This window comes from Geospiza fortis, unplaced genomic scaffold (genome assembly GCF_000277835.1).
Source record: "Geospiza fortis unplaced genomic scaffold, GeoFor_1.0 scaffold40, whole genome shotgun sequence".
Taxonomy (NCBI): domain Eukaryota; kingdom Metazoa; phylum Chordata; class Aves; order Passeriformes; family Thraupidae; genus Geospiza; species Geospiza fortis.
The window spans coordinates 9552892-9575312 of record NW_005054297.1 but is presented as its reverse complement, the minus strand read 5'-3'; the positions used below and the strand labels follow the sequence as shown (position 1 = coordinate 9575312).

Below are 22421 nucleotides of genomic sequence, written 5' to 3'. Positions count from 1 at the left end.
TAATTTTACAGAGGATAGCTCACATTTTTGCATTAACATGTGCAATAAAATTATTAATAGCCATTAGTTACTTAGTACACAATAGGAATAACTCTGTTGTCCTGGACCACTGTCAGTCTCCTACACTAGAAGAAGCTGAAGCATTTACTTAGCAGAAAGAGGGTATTATTTTTGGACAATACTCTGTGTCACTGACATCTTCTCTTAATTGGTTTTCGTATTCTGAGAGCTTTCTTTCAGAAAAATGTCATCATTTTAACAAAAGGATGACCAACGCTGACAGCTGGAGTTGGTAATAACATTCTGTATCAAATATCAGTAAATGAATTCTAAAATAGCTGGACTGCTTTTTTGGTCCATGGACTGTATGTGCATAATTAGCTCCTTTTCAAGTGTTGCCCAGAGGAAATGTTGAGCCACCTGCATGGGAATAAGTAAATAGCTTTTTTTAATCTTGGTAGATCTTATTTAGCTCCCTCTGAAAGTTCAGTTTTGGCCATGTCACTGCCATCAGCCTTATTGCCTTTAAAGCCTGAAATCTTTGTCCTGACATACTGGGGTCTGACCAGGAAAGAAAAGGGGGCAAACAGTACAGGAACAGTGAGGAGTTTCAGTGAGTGGGTTCTTGTCCTCTGAGAGTTGTACTTGACACTGACAAGACTTAACTATGCTGAAAGAAGCATCTATATAATCTGTATTTCCCTGATATGCCATTCTGTGTTGAACTGATGCGCCACAGCATACCTGTGAACTTGGTTAGCCCAGCCCAAAAATAGTAAGCTTCCTGCCAGGTTCTTATTAGAACCTGCCACTCTCTGAAGGGGTGTGAACTTTTTCACATTCTTCGGTTTGAGAAGGGTGATGATGCTTGGCTATGAAAGGGCTTTGACCATAATTTTAAGTAGTTGAAGTTTTTATGCTCTGATTCCTGCTTCATTGCTCTAGGTGCCAGCACTGTTGCTTGGCAGATGGGCTCAGAAGAATATTCTGCCCCACACAGAGCAACTCCAAATGTCCACTTTAGGGTGAAAATATTAGCAACCCAGCAATGCTCAGAATATTGTGGTGGTCACACAGTGAAGACAAGGGATGTATCTAATAGTCCTGTAAGACCACCAGGAAAATACCTCAGACTTACCAGTTACTTCTCAGCTTCAAGTCTGTCCCTGCTCAAAAGCTCCTTCTCTGATTTCAGATGTCACTGGAGTATCCTTCAGTGGCTGGCTCAACATTTCTTAGTTTCTTTGGCTTTGCCCTATTTTTAAGGAGTTGGTTTGTATTATGTCGGCATCTTTAAGAAACACCAGATGAGTGACACTGGAAAATTAATTCATTGTTTACTTATGAGGTGATTTGTGGGACAGCAGCAAAGTTACCCAAGTAGTATGCCTTGAGCAGGATGGGTGAGCATTTCTCCTGTGGAGCTCCTGCTGGGGTCTTGAGCTCCTACTTGACCAGTGTGAGTCAACTTGGTTGAATCCAACAAGAACTCCACCAGGTGCCTCCATCTGTGTGTATGGGTCAGCACTGACTTTTCCATGAGGGGAACTGGGTTAGCTCAATCTGCATTGAAGAGCTCATCTTAGATCTTGTTAATTATCCTGAGAAATGTTGTGAAAAACTACCTGCCAATTCATTAGGCTACAGCTGGAAGTCCAGGGAGACGTGCTGTTGCTTTCAAGTACAAACCCAGCTGCTCTCCCCTACCCCCTGGAATTATAAGGGGGGTGGAGATGGTTGCTTTATGCTGTGAAAGTGTTGCTGTGCCTAGGAACCCACTTTGGAATCAGCCATCAAAATCATTGCAGCTCTTTTCCCTAGAAAAGCTAAATGGGTGATCTGAACTGGGACAATTAATTGAAGAAAGCTGTAATTGGAGCCATGCTTTACTGTGGCAGCTCTCCTTCTGGCATATATCTGGCTGGTTTGCTTTTGCTGCACAGTAAGCCAGTTGGTTTTGTTGTGGGGTGGGGTTTTTTGGTGTTGTTTGGGGTTTTTTTGGTTTTTGTTTTTGTTTTTTTTTTTTGGTCCTGAAAATTCAGTTTTATGCCCAGGAGGAGGCCTGGTAGCAAAAGATCAATAGTTCTCTAGAGATCTGTGGTCATGCAGAACTACTAGATCCTGGTGCACTAAATCTGATGAGGGTCATAGTGTTTATTCCAGTAAAAATAGGGTGCAGCTGTAAGTGTGAAAGAGATGAGAGAGAGCTTCTCTTGGGTTATTAATAAAAGGGATTAAAAATCAACATTATAGAAAGCCAAATATAATGTTGCCATGTTTCAGGCTTTAGTTCTATGAGGGAATATTTACTTGAACTATCTAAATTACAGTAATAGAGCAGAAGAGATGCTTGGAATGTTTTAATTAGTATCAATTTGTATACAAGATTCTTCTTTGCAGAAGTTATTTTAAGCCTTGTTTGAACAGAGGAAGTTGCTTTGTAAAGGAAGTTTTCCTAGAAAACTTCAAGCTTATTTTTGCTAATTTTATAACCCAAACAATTTAAAACCTTTTTTATAGAAGATGAAGACCACCTCCACTGGTTACTTCTGCCAGGCCCTTGGCTTCTGGATTGATTTTGATTTAGTGTGGTGTCTGTCTTTATTGCGGGTTCTATTGCCTTACAATCACGCCCCTGTTAACTTCAAACACAATAGCATTTCTTTATTTCAAAGTACTGCTTATTTTTCTCTTTAGTTTTGTCCCTATTCTCATAGTTCCTTTTGTGAAGTTTCTTCCCTATTCAACTACTAATGCTTTTGTTTCCTTACACCGTCCTGTAGTTTTGTTTAGTTTGCCTTCCTTTGCTTTTTTAATGGCTCTGCTACCACTTTTGCCTTGTTCCTCCTCTATACTGCCCTGGTGATAGGAAATGTGTTGCATTTCTGGTAGTAGCAATTGAACTAGAAATTTTACAAAGCTATGTGCTGGTGAAATCAGCCAGTCCTATGTACACATACATCTGTTTGGCTTTTTAAAGAGAAAACCCCAAAATCCATGCATATTGTTTCCCTATGTGCTGCAGTCTAGTCTGAAGAAACACATGCTGCAGAAATCAGTGAATAAAATTTCATGCCCTATCTTACTCAGGAAGTTTAGCTGTACAACTGAAATAATGGGAAGTTAAATAATAGGCTAGTGATTTGGATGTAGGTAGTTCATCAGAAGAGTAACAAAACACTCAGGATTCTGTGGAGGGGGCGGGATGTGCATGAAGTACAAATACTACAAAAGATGGTAATCAACAGGAAAATGCATTATATAACAAATACAGAAAATTCTGAGTTTGCCTGGGATTCACTGTTTTGGAATATTTTGGCTTCCCTTGGTTGGTCACTAGTAAACAGTGCTGCCCTACTGCATATACCTTTATCTGTTATTTTACTGTACAACAGATGTTGAATTGGACTCTGTATGACTAGGCAGGGTTCAGTGGGTCCACTCCCTAAAAGAGGCAGGATTAGACACGGATTTTGGAGCAACCAGTTGTACTCAGAGGCATTTTGAAATGCCCAGTAACAAGTCAGCTGGGGTCCCAGTTACCCCCCGAGTGCTCACAGTGCCTAGGGAGGCAGAATGGCCAAGGAGGAGAAGAGGTTACTATAAAAGCAGTGATCAGGAGTTTTAGGAGGAACTTACCACACCAGTCTCTTCCTGCTTGAAGCAAATTTTCACTCCCTGAGTTAGTGGGTACTGTGGTTACACTGTCCCAGTGCCTGGTAGTTTCTCTGGGACAGGACTTGATGTGCAGGATTGCAAGGGTGTTGTGTTGTGTCATATGAGGCCAATGTACAGGATGTTTTAGATTCTAGAAGAAAATATTTGGAGGTGGGAAAGATTATAGAAAAGAACCAAACTTGGAGCATGCTGTGAATAGAAGAATTACAAAAAGAGTCTGGTATTGTGAGAAGACATTGATACTAGTAAGCTTAGATGCAGGTGAAAAGGCAAGGGAACACATAATTTTTAAGGAAACCTGTATGCTTTAGTAGATAATGCATGAGTACAAGAGAGAGGGTTTCTGCCTCACACAGTAAGATAAAAATGAGCATTTTATCTTTGGGCCAGTGAATCGTTCATGCTCTGTGTATGGCTTTTGCTATTTTAGCCCTTTATAATTTTTCAAAATGCCTGCAAGAGGCAGAGCAATTAATTTGGGGGTTTTTTTCTCTAATTTTATTTTAAATTTGATACATGTTTTCATTTGTTCTGCCACACTTTTTCCAAACTAAACTCAGAAGTAAAATTAACTTGATGGCTTCTTATTTGACAGTTGTGTCAAACAAGTTACTACAGCTGGCTGAAAAGCAGTAGCAAGGATCTGAATAGGATTTTGTTTCTCTTTAAAGTAATGTGGCAATATTATGTTACTTGCCTGCTGTGCTATGAGGTATTTTTGCTCCCATGGATTTCTTACCTTCAGTCTTCAGTAAAATAGCAACACAGTGAAAATAGTTCTTAGCAGAGGAATCTTCAGCCATTGCATTTATCATGTTTGTGACAATCTACATTTTAAGTGCCTGGATCCAGGAAAGAAAAGAGTTGATGAGCTTAATGTTTTGATGCTGAAGATGGCTGGTTTAGTCCCTGATAAATCTGTAGTTATTCTGATTTATGTATTATATAAAGTGAGTGTTTCTTCAAATCCTGGAGTGATAAATACTTTTACACAGTCTTTTGTACCAAGGAGCAGAGATGACCAATGTGTACACTTTGACCATCATGCTAATCAGCATCATATTAGGATCACATTGGAGGGCATCTAGCACATGGAAAATGCACAAACATTCTTGTTTGCCTTCACGATAGAAAGGAATCCAGTTTTGTAATTATTACAGTGGAGCAAGGCAGAGTATAATTTGTGTCTCCCAGAGCTCACCAGCTGCATGCTATTTACTCAGGAGTGGTGTTGCAGAATTGGGAGATAATGTATAGTCATTGCAATAATTCAAAATACAGAACAGTCTCTAGGGACAACCCCCCCAAGCCAGACTGTAGCCATAAAGATTGTGGGTTTGATAGTAGGATGTATAAAATATAATACACTGCTGTAGGGCTGGGAGTGGGGAAGATAATAAAAGAAACAATTTACAATAGTTACTATAACTGAGAATGCTATTTTTTAAATCATGAGAGACTAGAAATATTTTCCATATGGCTTCACTGGCTGCAACTTCAAATAGATACTCAAGTCAAAAAGTAGTGGGGGGCTTTTATTTCTGACTTACATCATGAGAGACCATCCTCCATTTTACTCCTGAATTTACTCTGACCACAGTGCTTTAATTTCAGCAGTTCTGTTTATGATTACCTCTGTGGGCCTCTTTACACTGGGATGGTCATATTGACTCTCTGATGGTACATCATATTTGTTCGTGTTTACTAATGTTCTCCTTTATTATGCTCTCTGCTGGTTTGCTAGTCTGGAGGCTATAATAGATCTTCTCAGCTGTTATCATAGAGAGCTTTGGCATATTTACTGACCATGTCTTCCAGCTGTTTGTAAACACTGTGATTTAAATGCTGTGCTAGCAGTAATATGGCAAATCCAAAATATGGTAATTTTGAGTTATGTAAAAGACACTGCCAGTCAGAGGACTTGCAGGTATTTGACATCATAGCCTTACCAATTGCTGTGATCCTACCAGCTGATACAAACCAACTCTGTCAACTCCAAGGAAAACAAGGTGATAATAAACAGAAAAACATACTGGAAAAAATAAGTAAAGGAAACCTACAAGCATTTTATTTCTTTCTCCAAGTCAGGAGGAAAAGAATAGAGCCTGTACTCCCATTTTCTGTGGTAGATTGTGTGCAGAAGGACTGTATTTGCAAAAGGTGGAGAGCTTGTGTGACTCACAGCAAAGAGGTCAGAGCTGAGCAGAACAAGTTAGCTGCTGACGTGAGATAAGACAATTGCAAGCACCGGGAGGCAGGCAGGAAGCACGCTGCAGTTCTGGAACAGGATTTTGATACAAACAGGCTGCCTAAGGAGCCAAGAAATCCTGCTTTGTGCTATATAAAAATACTAGTCTCTTATTCTTAGACAGGGTCACAAACTGCTAATAAAGCTTAAGATCTGATTACAGAGCTTGATACTTTATGCATTTGAGGTGTGTTACAAATAACAGTTAATTCAAGAATATTTTAAAGAGAAATAAAGACATGAGAGTGTCATTTTGCAAGTGAAAATCATCTTATAGAGCGTTTCTCTCTTCTTTGTAATTGGGCAGACGTATAAAATCTCTGTTACCTTCAGTTCCATCAAAAAATAATTGCATAAAGGGGAATTATTTACCTGGATTTTAAGCATATTAAACTAACCCAACCTTAGCATTTTCTTTTTAGGGGAAAACCTAGTGCTGTTCCCAAAATATTTGGTCAATCTTTGGTTCTTTGCCAATGAAAGAGTTTGTTATAGGCTTGGAGGGAAAAAAGGATGATTCGTTTCAGCATCATGTGAAGGTGAGAAAGCTTTAAAGAGATCTTTTGTTCAAAGTTTGGATGGCATTTTACTTGGTGATATGTCTTGAGCTTTCTTTATCTCCTTGAGGTAATTTGTCATGTACAGGTGCCTTGGGGTAAATTCCTTTTAGTTCCCCTCTGTTTAAATTTATGATGTTGTATGACAGATTAACTTTTCCCATTTATTGTCTAATTTTTTTCTCTTATGTGCTCTATAGAGAATGTTATCCTGGTCTTACCAGTGGTGAGTCTTACTTGGTGTTTGTTTTTTGTTCAGTCCTCTTTAATATAAACACTTGTCTGTTAATTTCTGTGACATCATTAGGTGTTACCGACCCCTAAATTATTTCAAGTTACAATTAAATACTTTTTTGCAACTTGTTCATCTCTTGTTCAAATACCTTCTTGTGGATGTCAGCATTATATCCAGAGAAGCTATTTTTCACTGTTTAGTAATCAGTACTTTTATCTGTTCCTTATCCTAAGATTGTTTTAGAAATGCTCCTCTGTTGGTGTGGTATATTATTCAGGGAGACTGTGTAGTTAAATAATTTCTTCTATTGCTATCATGTGGTTCTAGTGGTTCTGAAATAATTTCATGTAAGTTAGTGTAGTAGCCTTATAATAATTCTTTAAAATAGTTATTAGATCATCTGATCTCCTATGTATTGGAGGCCATTATATCTGAACTTGGGTGCTTCTGTACTTTACTCAGTAACCTTTATTTTACTGAAGCATATCTGAATGCAGTGAGGGGTGGGAAATCCCACTGCTTCTTTCAGGGCAGTTTGTTGCACTGATCAGTTTCTGTGATGTCAAAAATGTATGCCTTGCTTTTCTTTCCAATCTGGTTAATTACAGCTTCCAATTACTGGTTCTTGATTACCTCTTCATTGAAAAATTCAATACTTGGGCCTGATTTTCTTTTCAAAGGTACTTGTGGGCTGCATAATCATCTCTCAGTCATCTTCTTACTACATAGACAGAATATGCTTTCTTAGAGGCAAAAATAATTTCCTCCATCACTTCAACTTTTTTTTTATTTTTTCAGTTTTCATTTTAAAAAGTGAAGACCCTAACAGATTAAGGGCATTCGTGTTCAAACTCCATGATTAAGACAGATATCTCTCAGTTTATTTTACTCTCTGGTCTCTCCAGCATGGCAAAGATTTTTTCAGAAGAATAGTAGGCATTAGCAAAGGAAGGACTTCTGAAATGCATTTGCGTTTTTCTCCCCCCAGGAGGGTAGAACTGTAGCAGTGTTATATTCTGTTGAATGAAGATGTCTTACAGGCATATAGGTTATTCCTCTTCATTCTAGTGACACTGAAACATTAAAATGCTCATGTGTGATTGAGGCTGTAAGTTTTTATAGGCAATGACTGCAGAACACGTCTGTTGATTCAGTGCACCCTTATCAAATGGCTGGTACCTTCACAAAGTACTTGTTTTAGGAATTGAGAGGTTGCATCTGCTCTGCACTGCTGTGTTTGTCTTTTTTGCAAGCTTGCCAGTTGTGTCACATCAGAGCCTGAGTGCATGCAACACTTAACACATTCTGAATACAGCTTTACAGATGGCAAGTTTGAAATATTTCTTAAGTATGGTTTTGCAGAACTACCTAATATATCCTGGGTCCTCATTTGAGAGAAATCAATCCCAGATTTGACCACAAGAGTAGAAATGCCTTGCAGTCTGCTGCATGGTTGGACCCTCCATTAAGTCACTGAAAAGTTATTGGTAAAAAGTAAACATATATTTGAACACACCTGACATGTCTGCTATAGGTGGTTTCAGCAGATGAATAATCTAGAATTGATTTCCTACCATGTCCATTACAGCTTCTTTGAACATTCTGTATTGCTAAGTGATTAACCTACTTCTTTGATCTAAAATTTGTGTGCAAAACTCACTTTCTAAAGTGTTTCCAAGTACATTCACTTTTGTACCCCTGCTGCTTGCTTTCAGTATACAACAAAGATGATTGTTTCTTTTAGCAAAAAACTTACTGAGTTTTAAATTCTTTTCCTGTACATTGATCTGGAGGGAGAATGCCAGCAGTTTATTAGGGTTTAGGAGTGCAAGTTCCCCTGACCTTTCAATTTGTATATGTACACTTAAGAGTCCCACTGTGCAGATGAGAGACAAGAATTTAATCTTTGTGCTTCTTGTTTGTTAGGATGTATTTCATTTTGGTATGTGAGAAAACCCAGGGGAGAAACACAGTCTTGCAAAAAAAATTTGTGAGACAGTGTTTTCAGCAACATCAAAATGTAACTGCACATTCCAGACTTCTTCATTCATACTGCCAAAGGAATAATAGGATTACCCTGCTTTGTTTTGCTTTTTCACCCTGGCGTTAAATGAACTGAAACTTGATGTGTGAGTCTCTGGAAAATAAGGTCAGTTGAGAAAGAGTTCATTGTCCTTTTATTCTTGTTCTTCCTAGGTGTTCACAGACAAGTTCAGGTTTATCCAGAGAGCCATGGCAGAAGGTGGATTTGATCCCTGTGAATGCATTTGCTCACATGAACATGCAATGAGAAGACTGATTAATCTGGTAAGGATAACATGAGGATATGTGGAAGGGTGGTTATTCAGGCATTACTTCAGCTCTTGCAGATTTGCAGTTACTGATGCTTTTGATGCTGCTTATTCAGTAGCACGTACGGTTAGAATCTGTGTATCCAACTTTCTGATGAGCTTCTGAAGAGACAATACAAATTATAGCTTTCTGATTATTTCCCAGAGCTACATTTTGGCAGCATTGACACTGTTCCTCTTGAAATGTTTCTTTTGTATGCCTTTTTTTCAGTCTGCATAAAACCAAGGAAACTACCCAGCAAAGTCTTTGTGGTCAAGGTAGTTCCACACGTATGAAGTTGCACATACTCATATGGCAAGATAATGATGTCTAAATTTTTTAAACTGCTCTCTTAAAACTTATGAGGTTGAGAAGTGAGTCTGTGTTTTGAGTTCTGTTTCTTGACATGACATTGATAGGTTGAGCAACTTTGAGCAAGTTATGTACATTGCTCTAACTGTAACCTGTAAAATAGCTGAGTTTCTTTGTTTCTGTATTGAACTTAGTTCAATGTCTATTGAAAAATAAGCTACAAAGTGCTTCCTTTTTTTTTTCCTAAGTAAAAATATATATACTTTTAAAATAACATTAACAATTATGAGCTGTGAGCAGTTGGGTGAATTTGATTACAACCCTAATTTGGTAAATTATTTTTAAGATTACAGTATACATCAACTTCATGTGATGTACTTCCCCTTGTTGATTTTCATATATTTGTTTTTGTTACATTTTCTTTCTTAGGGCCTAAATTAATATAATTTTAAGTTACTGAGTACATCAACTGTTCAAGGCAGTTACGTGTGAAGAAGATTCTCTCTAGGATCAGGCCCTTCTTCAAGAGGTTTCTTGACAGTGTTTTGGAAAGGTGCTGCTGACACATAGGTGCAGAATATTGAGGCTTCTGTAGAGAATAGTTGTCCTTTCTGTGGAGCCTTTACATCAGGCCTAGCCATCCTAGCTAATGATTCCCAGTTAGAGGCACAATTTCAAAATCTTCTATGTTCTTTCCCAAGAAGGATTTTCTTTTTGTCCTCAACATGATGTTTGTGCTATATCCCCCAGTTGTGTTGATTCTGAACCTTGAGGCCTCTGAACACAGGCTGAAGTCGTGAGAAAGGAACCCGAGAACCAAGTTCAAAAGTTGGGAGGAAGAAAGGAGGGTTCATGTTTGCTGCCCTTTTTCCTCAGGCTTGTCAGATGCAAATCTAAACTAGCACGGTTCAGAATTTTCACCCCCTGAATTAAAAAATTCAGCATTTTTAAATATTTTTGGTTTTTTGCTAGAAGATACTGACAGGCAATGACACTGGTCAGCCAGATCTGTTTGTTGTGGCTGGAGGATTCTAGTTATTAACAATGTGAGTTTGTCCAAAGTTAGAAGAAATGCCACAAATGTGTGTGAGGTTTTGTAACCTCAGTGTGAGGTGGGTAAAAATGGATCATTTGGAGGAGCGCTAGTTCCTGTGTTATGAATGTGAACAGAGCACATAATAGGTGCAGGCTCTTGGGCAGTCACCAAGAGCAGTCTAACAGTGTTCTGTGTAGTTGCAAGAATGGAGTTTATTGCTCAGTATCCACCCTCCAAAAAGATCATACCAATTAGCACTTGGAACTGTGAGTAAAGGGAAATTCCAGATTTCATCTCTCTAAAAAGCAAAGCAGATGCTCCTAAATATTTATAAGACGAAATCACTTGCTAGGATAATTTAGCAGAATCTAGAAAAGTAAAGTCTCAGAAGTCTCAGTCAGCAGCCAGACTATCCTCAAGTAACCTGTGCTATGATCTCAGCAGGAGACTTGCTAAGGCATTTTTGCATCTGTAACTTTTATGCTTCAGTAAGAATTTGCCTTCTAAGCTGCTGTTTTGTCACTCAGTCTTACACGACATAAGCAAACAGGAGTTTTACTATTTGTGCTAAAAAGAACATGTGGTCGTTGGTTCTCAAAATTGCTGAACCCCACAAGTCTCAATGAAGACTGGGTGCACACTACCTCTAAAAGTTGGGTCCTCAAAACCCTAACTTCACAATCATTTTGATAAACAAAGCTAAGTGATCTGTTCAGACTCTAGATGAGAAAAAGATATCCAAACATGCTGTGTACCCAGAATGGTTCCCTATATGTATTTAATTGTTGATTATTTTAAATCCAAAACACACCAGAGTACGTTTGAGTGGTGTTAAAGCTGGCAGTACTTGGCAGGATTTTGGAGCAAATTGTATAATAAGGTGTTTACAATTGTCTCCAGACTGAGCATTGTAAATGCTGAAGTTCAGAGATGAGATTTAACAGAATCAAATTTAACAGAATTATAATGAAATCATACAAGATACCCAAGTGTGAAAATGTTACATTTAGGGTCTTTCAGTCCAGTAATGACATTGTGCAAAACCCCCATGACTGATTGTAGATGCTTTAAACTTCTGTTTAAGTAAACTAATTTTCACCGACTAATTTGTTTATACCTATCTAAACCAACATTGATAAGAATTAAGGCTCCTGCTAATAAAGAAGTTATAGTATATTCAGTCATGACTATTATGTGTAGACTTAGCTTATTCAAATACACAGGATTTCTGTTAGAATTAACTGTACAGGAGAGTTGAATGACACTGCTATTCCAAAATCAGGAGGTCAAGAAGTCTGCCTCTAGAACCTGAAGTTCTTGTTTTAATTTCCAATATGATAATTTTAGCTTCTAGTTTAATTGGTGTATTTACTTCTACACTCTTGAAATGTATGTGGCATTCAGAGTTTAATTTGTGGTTGAATACATTACTTTGGAGGTTTTATATAGCATATAGTTTAAATCTCTCTTTGAAATGCAGACTTCAGTTCATCTCATAGTACAATTAATGCTTATACAATGAAAAAAGAAAAGCTTTTGTCATTTAAACTCTTCTTGCTCTCTGTTGTTAGCAACACCACAGAAAATTACAAATAAGAAAGCTGTTAAAAAGTCCACCTCTTACTTAGTTATGTGGCTTGGTTATTTATCTGTCTTTCATTTTCCTTGACTAAGCAGGGCTTTGTTTTGTTGGGTTTTTTCCTTCTTAATTCATAATAGCATGAAGATTTTATAGTCAGTGAACTGTGTATCTCTAATATGCATAATATTTTAAAAGATATTTTGCTGCTTATCAGATTAACTCGGAGATATTGTTCATACACAAAGTTCTTACAATATATATATACATGCTTAAGTGGCACTGAATTATTTTATGCTGAATGTTCTGTCATTTTCCTGAAGTGAACTGAAGTGAATTTTTCAGGGTTCTCCTTGGTGTCAAAATATGAACATTTCACACGTGTAAGTTTCTGTAGTATGGCCATTGTAATTAATAAGCAGATATTTTGATCTCCAAATATTCCTAGCAAACACTAAAAATCTAAAATTTTTGGCTGTGACTTCAAAAATATAATTTCTAGTATGTAATACCCATGGAACCATCTGTTATGATTTGCTGGTGTTGTGTAATAACAATTTGGCTTTTGTATGTTGGGTTCACTATTTACTCTATGGATATCACAGTTAATTGGGAACTTCCATAAGAGGAAGTAAGCATAGAAGAAAAATATCACAAGATGTTCCAGCCTCAGCAGATGCGCAAGAATTGTCAAAAGACAATGACAGGTTTGTTAGCTTGCATGACTTTATCTCCAGTTCAGACTCCTCCCCCTGCAAAATTTATTTTGACAGAAAGAGCCACAGTTCAAGAATAAGGAAGAACAAATGACAGCAAGTTGTTTTATTGGGGGGAATCTGTCAGACAAGGGGAATGGCTGTTTGAAAGAATCACAATGAAGGACATTCTGTGTACCCAGAGGAAATGGTTCCTGTCTTGGTTTTGGCAAAAGACAGCAGATCCCTAGATGAGAATGATGTTGTATTTAAACCTTTTTATTTCCCCTTTTTTCACTTACTTTGTAATACAAAAATCTGATTCTCTTATGTTACTTCTCTGGCTATTGATGCTCTCTGAGTAGGTGTGGCTGATCTTGGCTCAAGGGTCAGTTCAAGTTTGAAAACTAGACTGAAAACACAGTTTATGTGGTGGTAAGCAATAATCATACATAGAGCATCTTCCATGAAGACTGAAACCTGCTTATGACTGCTTAGAGTGGCCAGAAATGTCCAAGCAAGCTAGTAACACACGTGGCTTTGTGTCAAGTAAACATCCTTTTTCTGTCTCCTTCTGGTACAGTATTATTTGATTTACAAAAACTGACTTCAGAATTCTCTAATACTCATTTTTGCAAAAATGAGTGGTATGTTTTTTAACCCAAAATATTCCTAATTCTCTAATGTAAAAGGACCCATTTTGATAAACTGCCAACAGTTCTACTTAAAAACTACTGTGGGAGTTACAACTTTGTGTTTTGTCCTTCAGTAGCTAATTGCAAAGTGATGGTCTTAACTTAGTTATGTTGCTATATCAAAACTTCAAGGGATACAGAGCAAATCCTTATTTTAATCTCTCTTGTATTTTGATTTGTCACTAGATTTTTTTAGCAAAAGTTGCAAATTCTCAAACTATTTGAACATAATTGGTTCAAAAACTCTTTTGTCAATCAAGTTTCTGCATAATTCTCTTGACCAGGCCATTTTAGAGTCTTACATTTTCAAACTGGCATAGTCTGAGATAGTATCCAGCCACAAGTCTCAGCTAAAGGAGACTTCATGTAAACAGCACAAAATAAACACAGATGACTAAAATAGATATGTGCTGCAAATGGTTGAAAAGCTCTCAAGATGTTAGCACAGCTAAGCCCAACTTAAATACTGATGGGGTTTTTTACTGAAAGAACACCAGAGCTATAACAAATACACTTTTATAATTTAAAATGCCCTTTAAATATGAAGGTTGCCCTGGAGACTTCTTACACATGTTCCATAGTGTTTGTCTTCTATTTTTTTATATAGCAGGTGCTACTTCTTCTAGTCTATAGTTTTAGCCAAACATCCCAAGAGCAGGAAACTGCATTTTGCTCTCACTTGCCCCTTTTGTCCTCTGCATTGAAGCTGATTCAAGGGGGACCTTTCCCAACAGCTGAACTTTAGGTTGTTCATTGGGACAGAGGAGCTGTCATTCTTCAGAGGTGCAGGGGAAAAGCCTTCATGCACCTGCTTAGACACCAGCCCAAAAGAATAAGACACGGGGTTGGAGTGACAGACGGTAAGACTGGACCTGAGTGGTCTTACTCCACCATCTTCCATTTTCCTGTCTTTCACTGAGTGCTCAAGGTACTGGTGTTGCACAGGCTAAGGCCAAAAACTGTATTACAGAATTCATGTACTGCCAGTGCATGTCATAACCTAGAATCTAATTCTACTTCAAACAGTGTAAATGGAGACTATTTTCTAGACATATTAGAAAAGAAAAAAGCTGTGAAAAGTGGTATCCACTTGAGTCTCTAAGGGGTTAGGAATCAGGACTTTCTGAATATGTCTGTCATTCTTTACATTTCCCATTCCTGGGCTTTGTAGTATGCTTGAAAGTGCTCCTTCTTAACCAATATATATTTGGAAAAAAGAAAAAGGGAAAATCTCAGTCACTCCTCATGATCATCTCAAGGTATGCATAGTTTATTGCAAGAAGTATAAAAAATCATGCGCTGAAAATTCTTTCAGCTTGATATTCCAGAAATAATTAATAGATCTAACCTGTACTATGAATGGCTGAACTCCGATAACCAGAGATGTGTTACAGCCATCTCTTTTGAGGAAAAAGGAGAAAATTATGCTTTTTTCTTAGGCCTCATGTAATCAACACTTAGAGCAAACTGTAGTTTGTATCTTTTGGAACTTTGAGTTCTAAGCCTTTTCCTCAAGGCTGTCTGTGTGGGAGTACACTTTTCTTTTGCTAATATGCATAATTTTGGAGAAGATACTCAACTGTTTGGTGAAAAAGCCTATATGCATTTTGTTTTTACATTTTAGATGTAAGTTTGCAAATGTCCTCTGGGGAGATATGTATGTTGCTTGTGTACATTTTCAGATGCCTCTGTTTAATATTCTAGCTCGTGTATTTGTTGTCTAGTATTTCACATAGTCAGAGATGCTGTGAGCTCCTTGTAATGGTCCTGATCATCACTGTTTTATCTTCTTTTCACTGCTAATTCATTCTGCTTTGCATTCAGTAAAAGGAGGATGTCATTGATATCATACGTCAGCAAAATTATAAAATGAAGTACCAGTAAGTCAGGCAGTTATAGGGAAGTGAGGGAAGTGTGAAAAAGGAAGATCTATATGACACCAAGGTGAAACAGCAATCCCAGAACAAATGAAAAAATGAAGAGAAGAATGTGTTCATGTCCAGATCAGGGCTCCAGATTGCAATGGTCCCTGGGACTTCTGATGCAGCTTCCTCCATAAAATGTCATGCTTTTCAATATGAAAGTTAATGTTCTATTTCTGTCATTACTGGGTGATGATTCTGGGTCTTAAAAGTTGATTTGTAATCTAGGAATATTATTTTGAAATGTAGCAACCATCCTTCTCTCTCACTTGCAATTGGAGAGAAAATTACTTGCCACCTCACAGGACCATATTTGTATGCCTCTATATTTTTATTTCATACGGTTATTCTGTCCTTGTATGAACAATAATTTATTCTAATTCTGCATATACTCATAGAAAATGAAGAAGTGGGGAAGGCAGTGTTTACTTTTTCCTCATTTGTTCTTCTAAGAGAAGCTAGTCTAGTTTAAGAGACAATTAAATTCCATCAGTATGCCATTCTTTTCCTCTTATTTCTCTTTGCCAGCTTGTAGCAGACTAATGCATGTAGGTGTCATTTTTTGCATCTTTAAATCTGAACTCTTACAGATAATGCTGCAATTCAATTTGCAGCCTGGCTTGTATTCAGGGCTGGCATATCCTACCAGAGCAATTTATTTATCATGTTGTTTACTAAATCGTTTATGTAGTTTGGAGAGAACAGACGTGGCTGCCAACAAAGCTTAAACAATGATTTCATTACCCAGAAGCATGAGATCGCAATCAGGAGTATCCCATTGTGTTCTCATCTTCTGGCATTGTTGGAGAGCAAAAGCAGAGCTTCCAGCTGGTCTAAATAGCAAAAAAGTATTTTCACAAGGGACAATACTTTGCCCTCATTATCACGTAAAATTTTCTATCAACAGTCTTTCTGATTCCATTTTAAATTTACTTGTATTCATGGAATAAGTGACCATATCAATTTAGTTGTTTGCTTTCCTACTTAATTATTCTTTTCATTCCCACCATTATCTATTTTTGCTCTCTTATATTTGTACCTGTTTCATCTATTTCTTTCACACATTTCTCTGGGCTTCCATCCATCAAAATTTCTTGTATGGAGGTCTTTCCCTGACCTGTCTCATGAACTTACTAATTTTTCATTTGTGTCTTTTCTGAGGACTTATTTCTGCTTTGAGTGGACTCAAAAGTTATTCTAAAATGTAGTTATTTTATCCCTACATAAAGAGTATACTAATAATATATTTTCACCTCATCTGCCATTCACACTAGACTGCTTTGTTTCTGCCATGAGTCCTGTTGTTCTTATTTCATTACGTCTTTAGTACACCATTTCTGGAGTTGGAAAGTGCTTTTGGACAGGGATTATGCTGCTGTTTCTCCTGAAAAAAAACTGGTGAGCTGTCTGATCATTGGTATCTTCCTCATATTTGTATGCTCTGTCCTTTTATTTTTTTAACTCTTAATAATACATTTAAGTCTCAAGAAAAAGAGTTCACACTGGATAGAAACCCTGAATCTTTTTTCAGGTATATGCTATTGACTTTCATTAAAAAAGAAAATTGTCTGAGCAGAGTTTGCAGGATCAGCCCCAGAGATTGAGACTGTTGAACTCTGGCATAGCAAACTCTGAAAATTCACCTGAAGAGTTTCACTAAATTCCTCTGAAGAGGAAGCAGAGGAATTGAAGCAAGAACTATTTACTATATAGGTAGACAAAGTGTGCATTTTGTTCTCCACAGCAGGTATCTGTGATGAGCAATGCAAAGCAGCCTAACTTCTTTCAAGGAAGACTGAAATTGTCCTAGTGGCTGAGGTCCCAGTGGTGGAAAAACAAGGTCTCTGTTTAGCTAGATGAAGCTGTTTTCACTGGGCTTACTATGTCACTTGGACTGCAGTGATTTTGTGGAGCAGCTAAAATGCAGTGAAACTTCACACCCTGTTTTCACTACACAGTGGCATGTTTGTGTGCGCATGAAAAAAAACCAAAACAAACTTCAGCTAATATGGTGACTTCCCAAAAGGGTTTTCAGAGGCCAACAGCAGTGTCCCTTTACTGTGGCTGTTCACAGCTGGGGATTGTAAAAGTGGAGGCTCTCATTCCTGAAAGCTGTGCAGACTCCTACCATAACATGGCATCTGCTGGAAGAGGAGTAGCAGGACACAAGTTTCAGGTGTGCTCGATGGGTGGATGCTGTTGATCCACAAGATGGCATGTTAAAACTGTTTAATATTCTGTCAATTAAAACTGTTTCATATTCTATCAATTACAACTGTCCTTCTCTCAAAGGAGCAAGATCTAAACACTCTTGTGTTAGTGTGAACTGGGGCTAAAAGCTGTATATTTTGAAAAGGAAAACAAAGGAAGAGCAGTTTCAAATTGGAGCTAGGAGCTATTTGAAATGTACCCTTTTTTTTTTTGCAATGCAAAATTTGAGTGTCATGGGGAAGGAATGAGGAAGAGCCCTTTTCTCTTACCACTGGAGGTAACTTGGTTTCTTCTTTTTTCTTGGTATTGTGTTGAGTTTAGATTCACAGCATGTTACTAAGTGGGCACTGATTTGCTGTGATTCTGCCACTGCTCCCTCTTCCAGGAACTTATCAGGGGTTTCACAGAAACTAAATATTCCTATTGACCAAGAGTTCTTGTGGTTTAGGGATTATTAGTTTAAATTACTTTAACTTGGGCAATTCAAGACTTTAAATGTACTTGGAGGAAATGAAAGTTCACAATTGTATTTTAAATAATATACATTTGTAATTAATATTTTAACTTTTATTTTTTCAAGTTTGTACAGTACTAAAACTGTAATTTTTTTATTCTTTTTAGCTCTCTTCTAGCTTTCATGCTATTTACAATTTGTGTTTACTTCATTTTGGACAATAAAAAACAAAGTAGTTCATCGTTTGGCTCGTGCACTAAGCCATTTATTATATTTGAATGACAAAGTGCACACACAATGTTAAAATTCAGATATAATCCTTTTTATTAATAGTATAAATATTTAGTTTTGTAACATTTTTCCCTCTCTTCTTTTGTTGAATATGCCCTTATGTTTCACTTGATTAATTTTTGTGTTCTTAAGGGACTGTTTTAGAATATATGGAAAAAGATGAAAAGGCTGTTGCTGACTTTAATAGATGTTAGATCAGACAGTCAGCTATTAATCTTTCACTAAATTCACACTTTCAGCCACACAAGGATCTCTGAAGTATTAATAAAATCAAAATAATTGTTAATAATATTGTTTTTAAGTATCTAGGAGTTAATGTATTTGAAGAATCACTTCTCTGTTCAAATTTTTCTCATCAGCTCTGTAGTGTTCCCAGTCTGAAAACATTGAGTGTATTTGAAGTCTTTCTGAGGGTTTTGTTGAGAACAGGTGAAGTCTGGTTCAGCTTTTTACCATTATTCCACAAACTTTCATCCTAACTTCCCCTCCACATCAGATTAGAAAAATCTTAATACAAAGGACTATTTATTTCCAGTGCCTGATAATTGCTCTGTTTTCAATTGCTTTGCCAATGAAATGTTGCACACTGAGTTTTTCTCAACAGTTGCTGTATTCCTTAAAAGGTGTTTTTGTCAAAAGAGAGCTAATTGGGAGAAGGAACATTCTTCTTTCAGGGAAAGGCATTACCTTTCCCAGCCATTCAATTTACGTAAGCGTTTCATACGTGTGCCAGAAGAGTTTCTTGTCTTTTGACTAAATGAGTGACCACGAGGAATCAGATTCATATTGAGTTACACAGTAAGGGACTTGTTGACCTGAGTGAATTAAGAAAAACCTCTTTTTACTGCTGCCCATTTTTCATGATCTGCTGTGTTTCATCCCACAGTGACAATATGTAGCCTCTTGCTGAGCTGTTAAAAACAGATTTGTTACCTGGCCCAGAGACCCATCCTAAAGCTTTTAAAAAGTTGTACTTGGACAGAGTGTGACACTTAGAATGGGAGATAACTGATACTGTGGCTAGAACACCCCCAGGCAGTGTTCTATGTCTAGGAAAACTAGATAAACTGTATGAGGACTTGCCATCCTGGGGACAGAGGGGGATAACGAGATGCTTGTACAATGTTTCTGATCACGTATCTGTTGCCCATTTTAATTCTGGTCATCCTTCTGTGTTGAATATCTGTAAACAGTGTTTTAAGTAGGAATTATAAATTAAGCTCCTTTCAGAATTAAACTCTTATACAAACAGATGATAATTATGTTGCTGAGTTCTATAAAATATGGGTATAGAAATATCCAGCTTTCCCAGTTTGGAAATCTTTCAAATATTTCAAATGGGTACTATTGCTAAGATAAAACCTCCTCTTTGTAAATTACTTCCAAAGCTTTAAAATAAAATTAGCTTCTTATATAAGAAAGGCAGGAAATATGCATAGTTTGATAGATCTTTTCCTTTAGTAAGAAAGAGAAGTATTCTCCCTGAATTTCCCTCAATGCTGTTTTTAACTATAGAAATAGCTGAAGGGTTAAATCCAGCCTTCCAGATTCCTTCCTAAGAGACTTCTTTGTAGTCTTAGTAAATTTGCTAGTAGATCTTAATATATTAATGAAAGAATTAATGTCCAGTTCTGGACAGATCAATGTCCAGTTACATTTTTTCCTTTTTCAAATGTGTCAGTCATTGACAATCTTTATGATAAAAGCAGGAGCTTATACTTTCCAGACGTCTTCCTTCTTCAGTTCTTCGTCTGTTTCCTTGATGTGTTTTGCATAATATGACTACATACATTAAATCAATTATGCCAATACAAGAGGAAATGGGTTTTGTGGAAATGATTCATGTATTTCTTACATAAAGAGCACCCTCTTTTCGTCTTTTTAATGTTTGTATATTTACACTAGTAATAAACAGATTAACCTGTTGTGACAAAAAGTGTTGGGATTTGTGACACAACTGTATCATAAAACCTGTGAAAAAGCAAATGTTATTTCTAACCAAGGCAGTGTAACAATTCTGTACTTTTAAAAACTTTTACTAATCATCCATGTAGTTTACCTAAGCAGAGTATAGAATCTATTTTCATAGTGCTGCACATTAAATCCCATCCATTTGACACCTCTGATCCGAATAAAGAATGTGATATTTGTCTTCCTTTTTTGGCTCTGTCATCTGTAAAATAGCTGTACTGATTTGCAGGTTAGCCAGTGTTGACTTTTCTTGCAGTAGGCAAGCCTACCTAGTCTGTAAATCAAATAGTCATTACAGTCACTAAAAATGCTTTAAATTTTGCCCATCAGTAAAGAGAAAAACAATAAAATACATATTAAAACCTGCTTAAAAAAAAAAAAAGTCTTGGGGGGAAAAATAGTAAGTACTAAGTTTAAGTGTGAAATATTAATGCAGCTTCTCTGTGCATAACCATTATCACAGTCTGATCATTTATTGTGATGTAATCACAGAGTATTTGAATGTTACTTGATCTAGATAATAGTAAGAACAGGTATTTTGGGATTTATAATGTACAGGTGTAGAGAGTATATCTGTATGTAATAGCTCCTATATCACTAATTTTCCTTGAATTTTGAAAGGTATTCAATGGCTGAATTGGAAGCAATCACACTATAGTCAGGTGATTTAAAGGTATTATGTAAATAGTGTTCAGAAACTGTCTCCATACCTGGGATTCTTCACAAACCATAAGCCAAGTGTGATCCAGTAAAGGATCAGTTATTCTTGAACTTTACTCTGACAATATATTTAATCCTGATTTCAGTAAAAGCCGACCAAGACTTATTGTTAAGTGTCATGCTTTTCTTTTTCTCTGTTTCAGCTGAGACAATCCCAGTCGTACTGCACAGACACAGAATGCCTTCAGGAATGTGAGTAACTGTTCATATCAGGTTCATGGAAGTAAAATGAACAGGAGTAATTAAAAAACAATCTGACTGTTCTTTAAAATGCAGCGGTTGATTTAATGTTATAGGAACATATTACAATAAATCAAATACTACAGTAATAAAATTGATGTGCTGAGGAGGTAATTTCTGAGAACCTGTGATGACCATTTGTACAATAGAAGCAGCATTGATGAGAATCCTAGAGGTATCAATAAACCAGCATAACCATCAATCAGGCCCCAAGCATTACTGAATCTTATTGTTAGCCTCCAAATAGGATAATTTGGGGAATGAGAGGGGAAAATTTGGAAAATGCTTTATTTGTCCTCCTCAGATTCAGAGCAGCCTAACCAATGAAGACTAGATACTGAGCACAGACACACACAAACAGACACACATGTGTTCACAGCTGGGACTGGGTGATGAACTGTCTGTACTGTGACCCCTCTGCTCCACTGTGAGGAAGAGGAGGCTCTGACTCATAAGCTGACATCCACCATGACTGCATCTCTGTTGATTTGGCGCCTGTGTAGTTAATGAGGCAGAGGACTGATGTGTACACTTCCTTGGAATTTGCTGTGAAATGCATCAAAAAACCTCTCCCAAACAGTGAACAGTACTAGGTCAGTCAAACATGACCAGAATGGACAGTGAAGCATAGCTGTGTGGAGGTTATGCAGTAATGTAAGCATGCCCTGAGGTGTTGAGACACTCCCTGAGACACTTTCCGTGAGCTAGAGGGAATGCTGTCAAATATTTGTAGATAAAAGTGAAGTGGGTCTGTTTTTCCTACATCACTTTACCAATTGAGCGTGTCAACTCACTCAGCTTGCATCAGGACTGCTGTAATGCCTTGAGGGAGCAGCAAGCACCTGAGCAGTGTTTGTGTAAGCAAGAGCTGCTGGTGCCTTTATCTTTTATAGGTCTAGGAGCAGCGCAGGCAAGGTTTCCAGCATCTTGGAGAGAGTGAATGGCTTCATTGACCCTCATGTTCCTCCCTCTTCACTCCCCTGTAAAACCTGTTTAGAGATGGGCATGCAGCTCAGATTTGCACTGGGCTCTGCCAGTGTGAAACAATCCCAGATTCAGTGCCAAGCTGGGCTGAAGGGGGAAACTGAGCTGTCCCACATAACCTCTGAGGAAAAGATAGTGTTGTGCACATGTGCTGTACAGTGCTGCTGGCTCACTCTTTCTTTATGGGCTTTGTAAGTTACACTCTCTGTGACTTCCATCACTCCTCCTCTTCCAAATGCGCCTGTCCAAGGGCAGACTTTTT

General features: G+C 37.4%; 1 protein-coding gene across 1 annotated transcript in view; it reads left to right on the top strand.

The window, feature by feature from the left end:
* The window catches only part of SMIM14 (small integral membrane protein 14), a 38276-nt gene that overhangs the window by 5994 nt on the left and 9861 nt on the right, over positions 1–22421 (top strand). The window contains exons 2-3 of the mRNA XM_005415462.2: positions 8915–9025; positions 21079–21127. Coding sequence (XP_005415519.1) covers positions 8951–9025; positions 21079–21127 — 124 coding nt within the window. The 5' untranslated portion in view covers positions 8915–8950. The remainder of the gene's footprint in view (positions 1–8914; positions 9026–21078; positions 21128–22421) is intronic.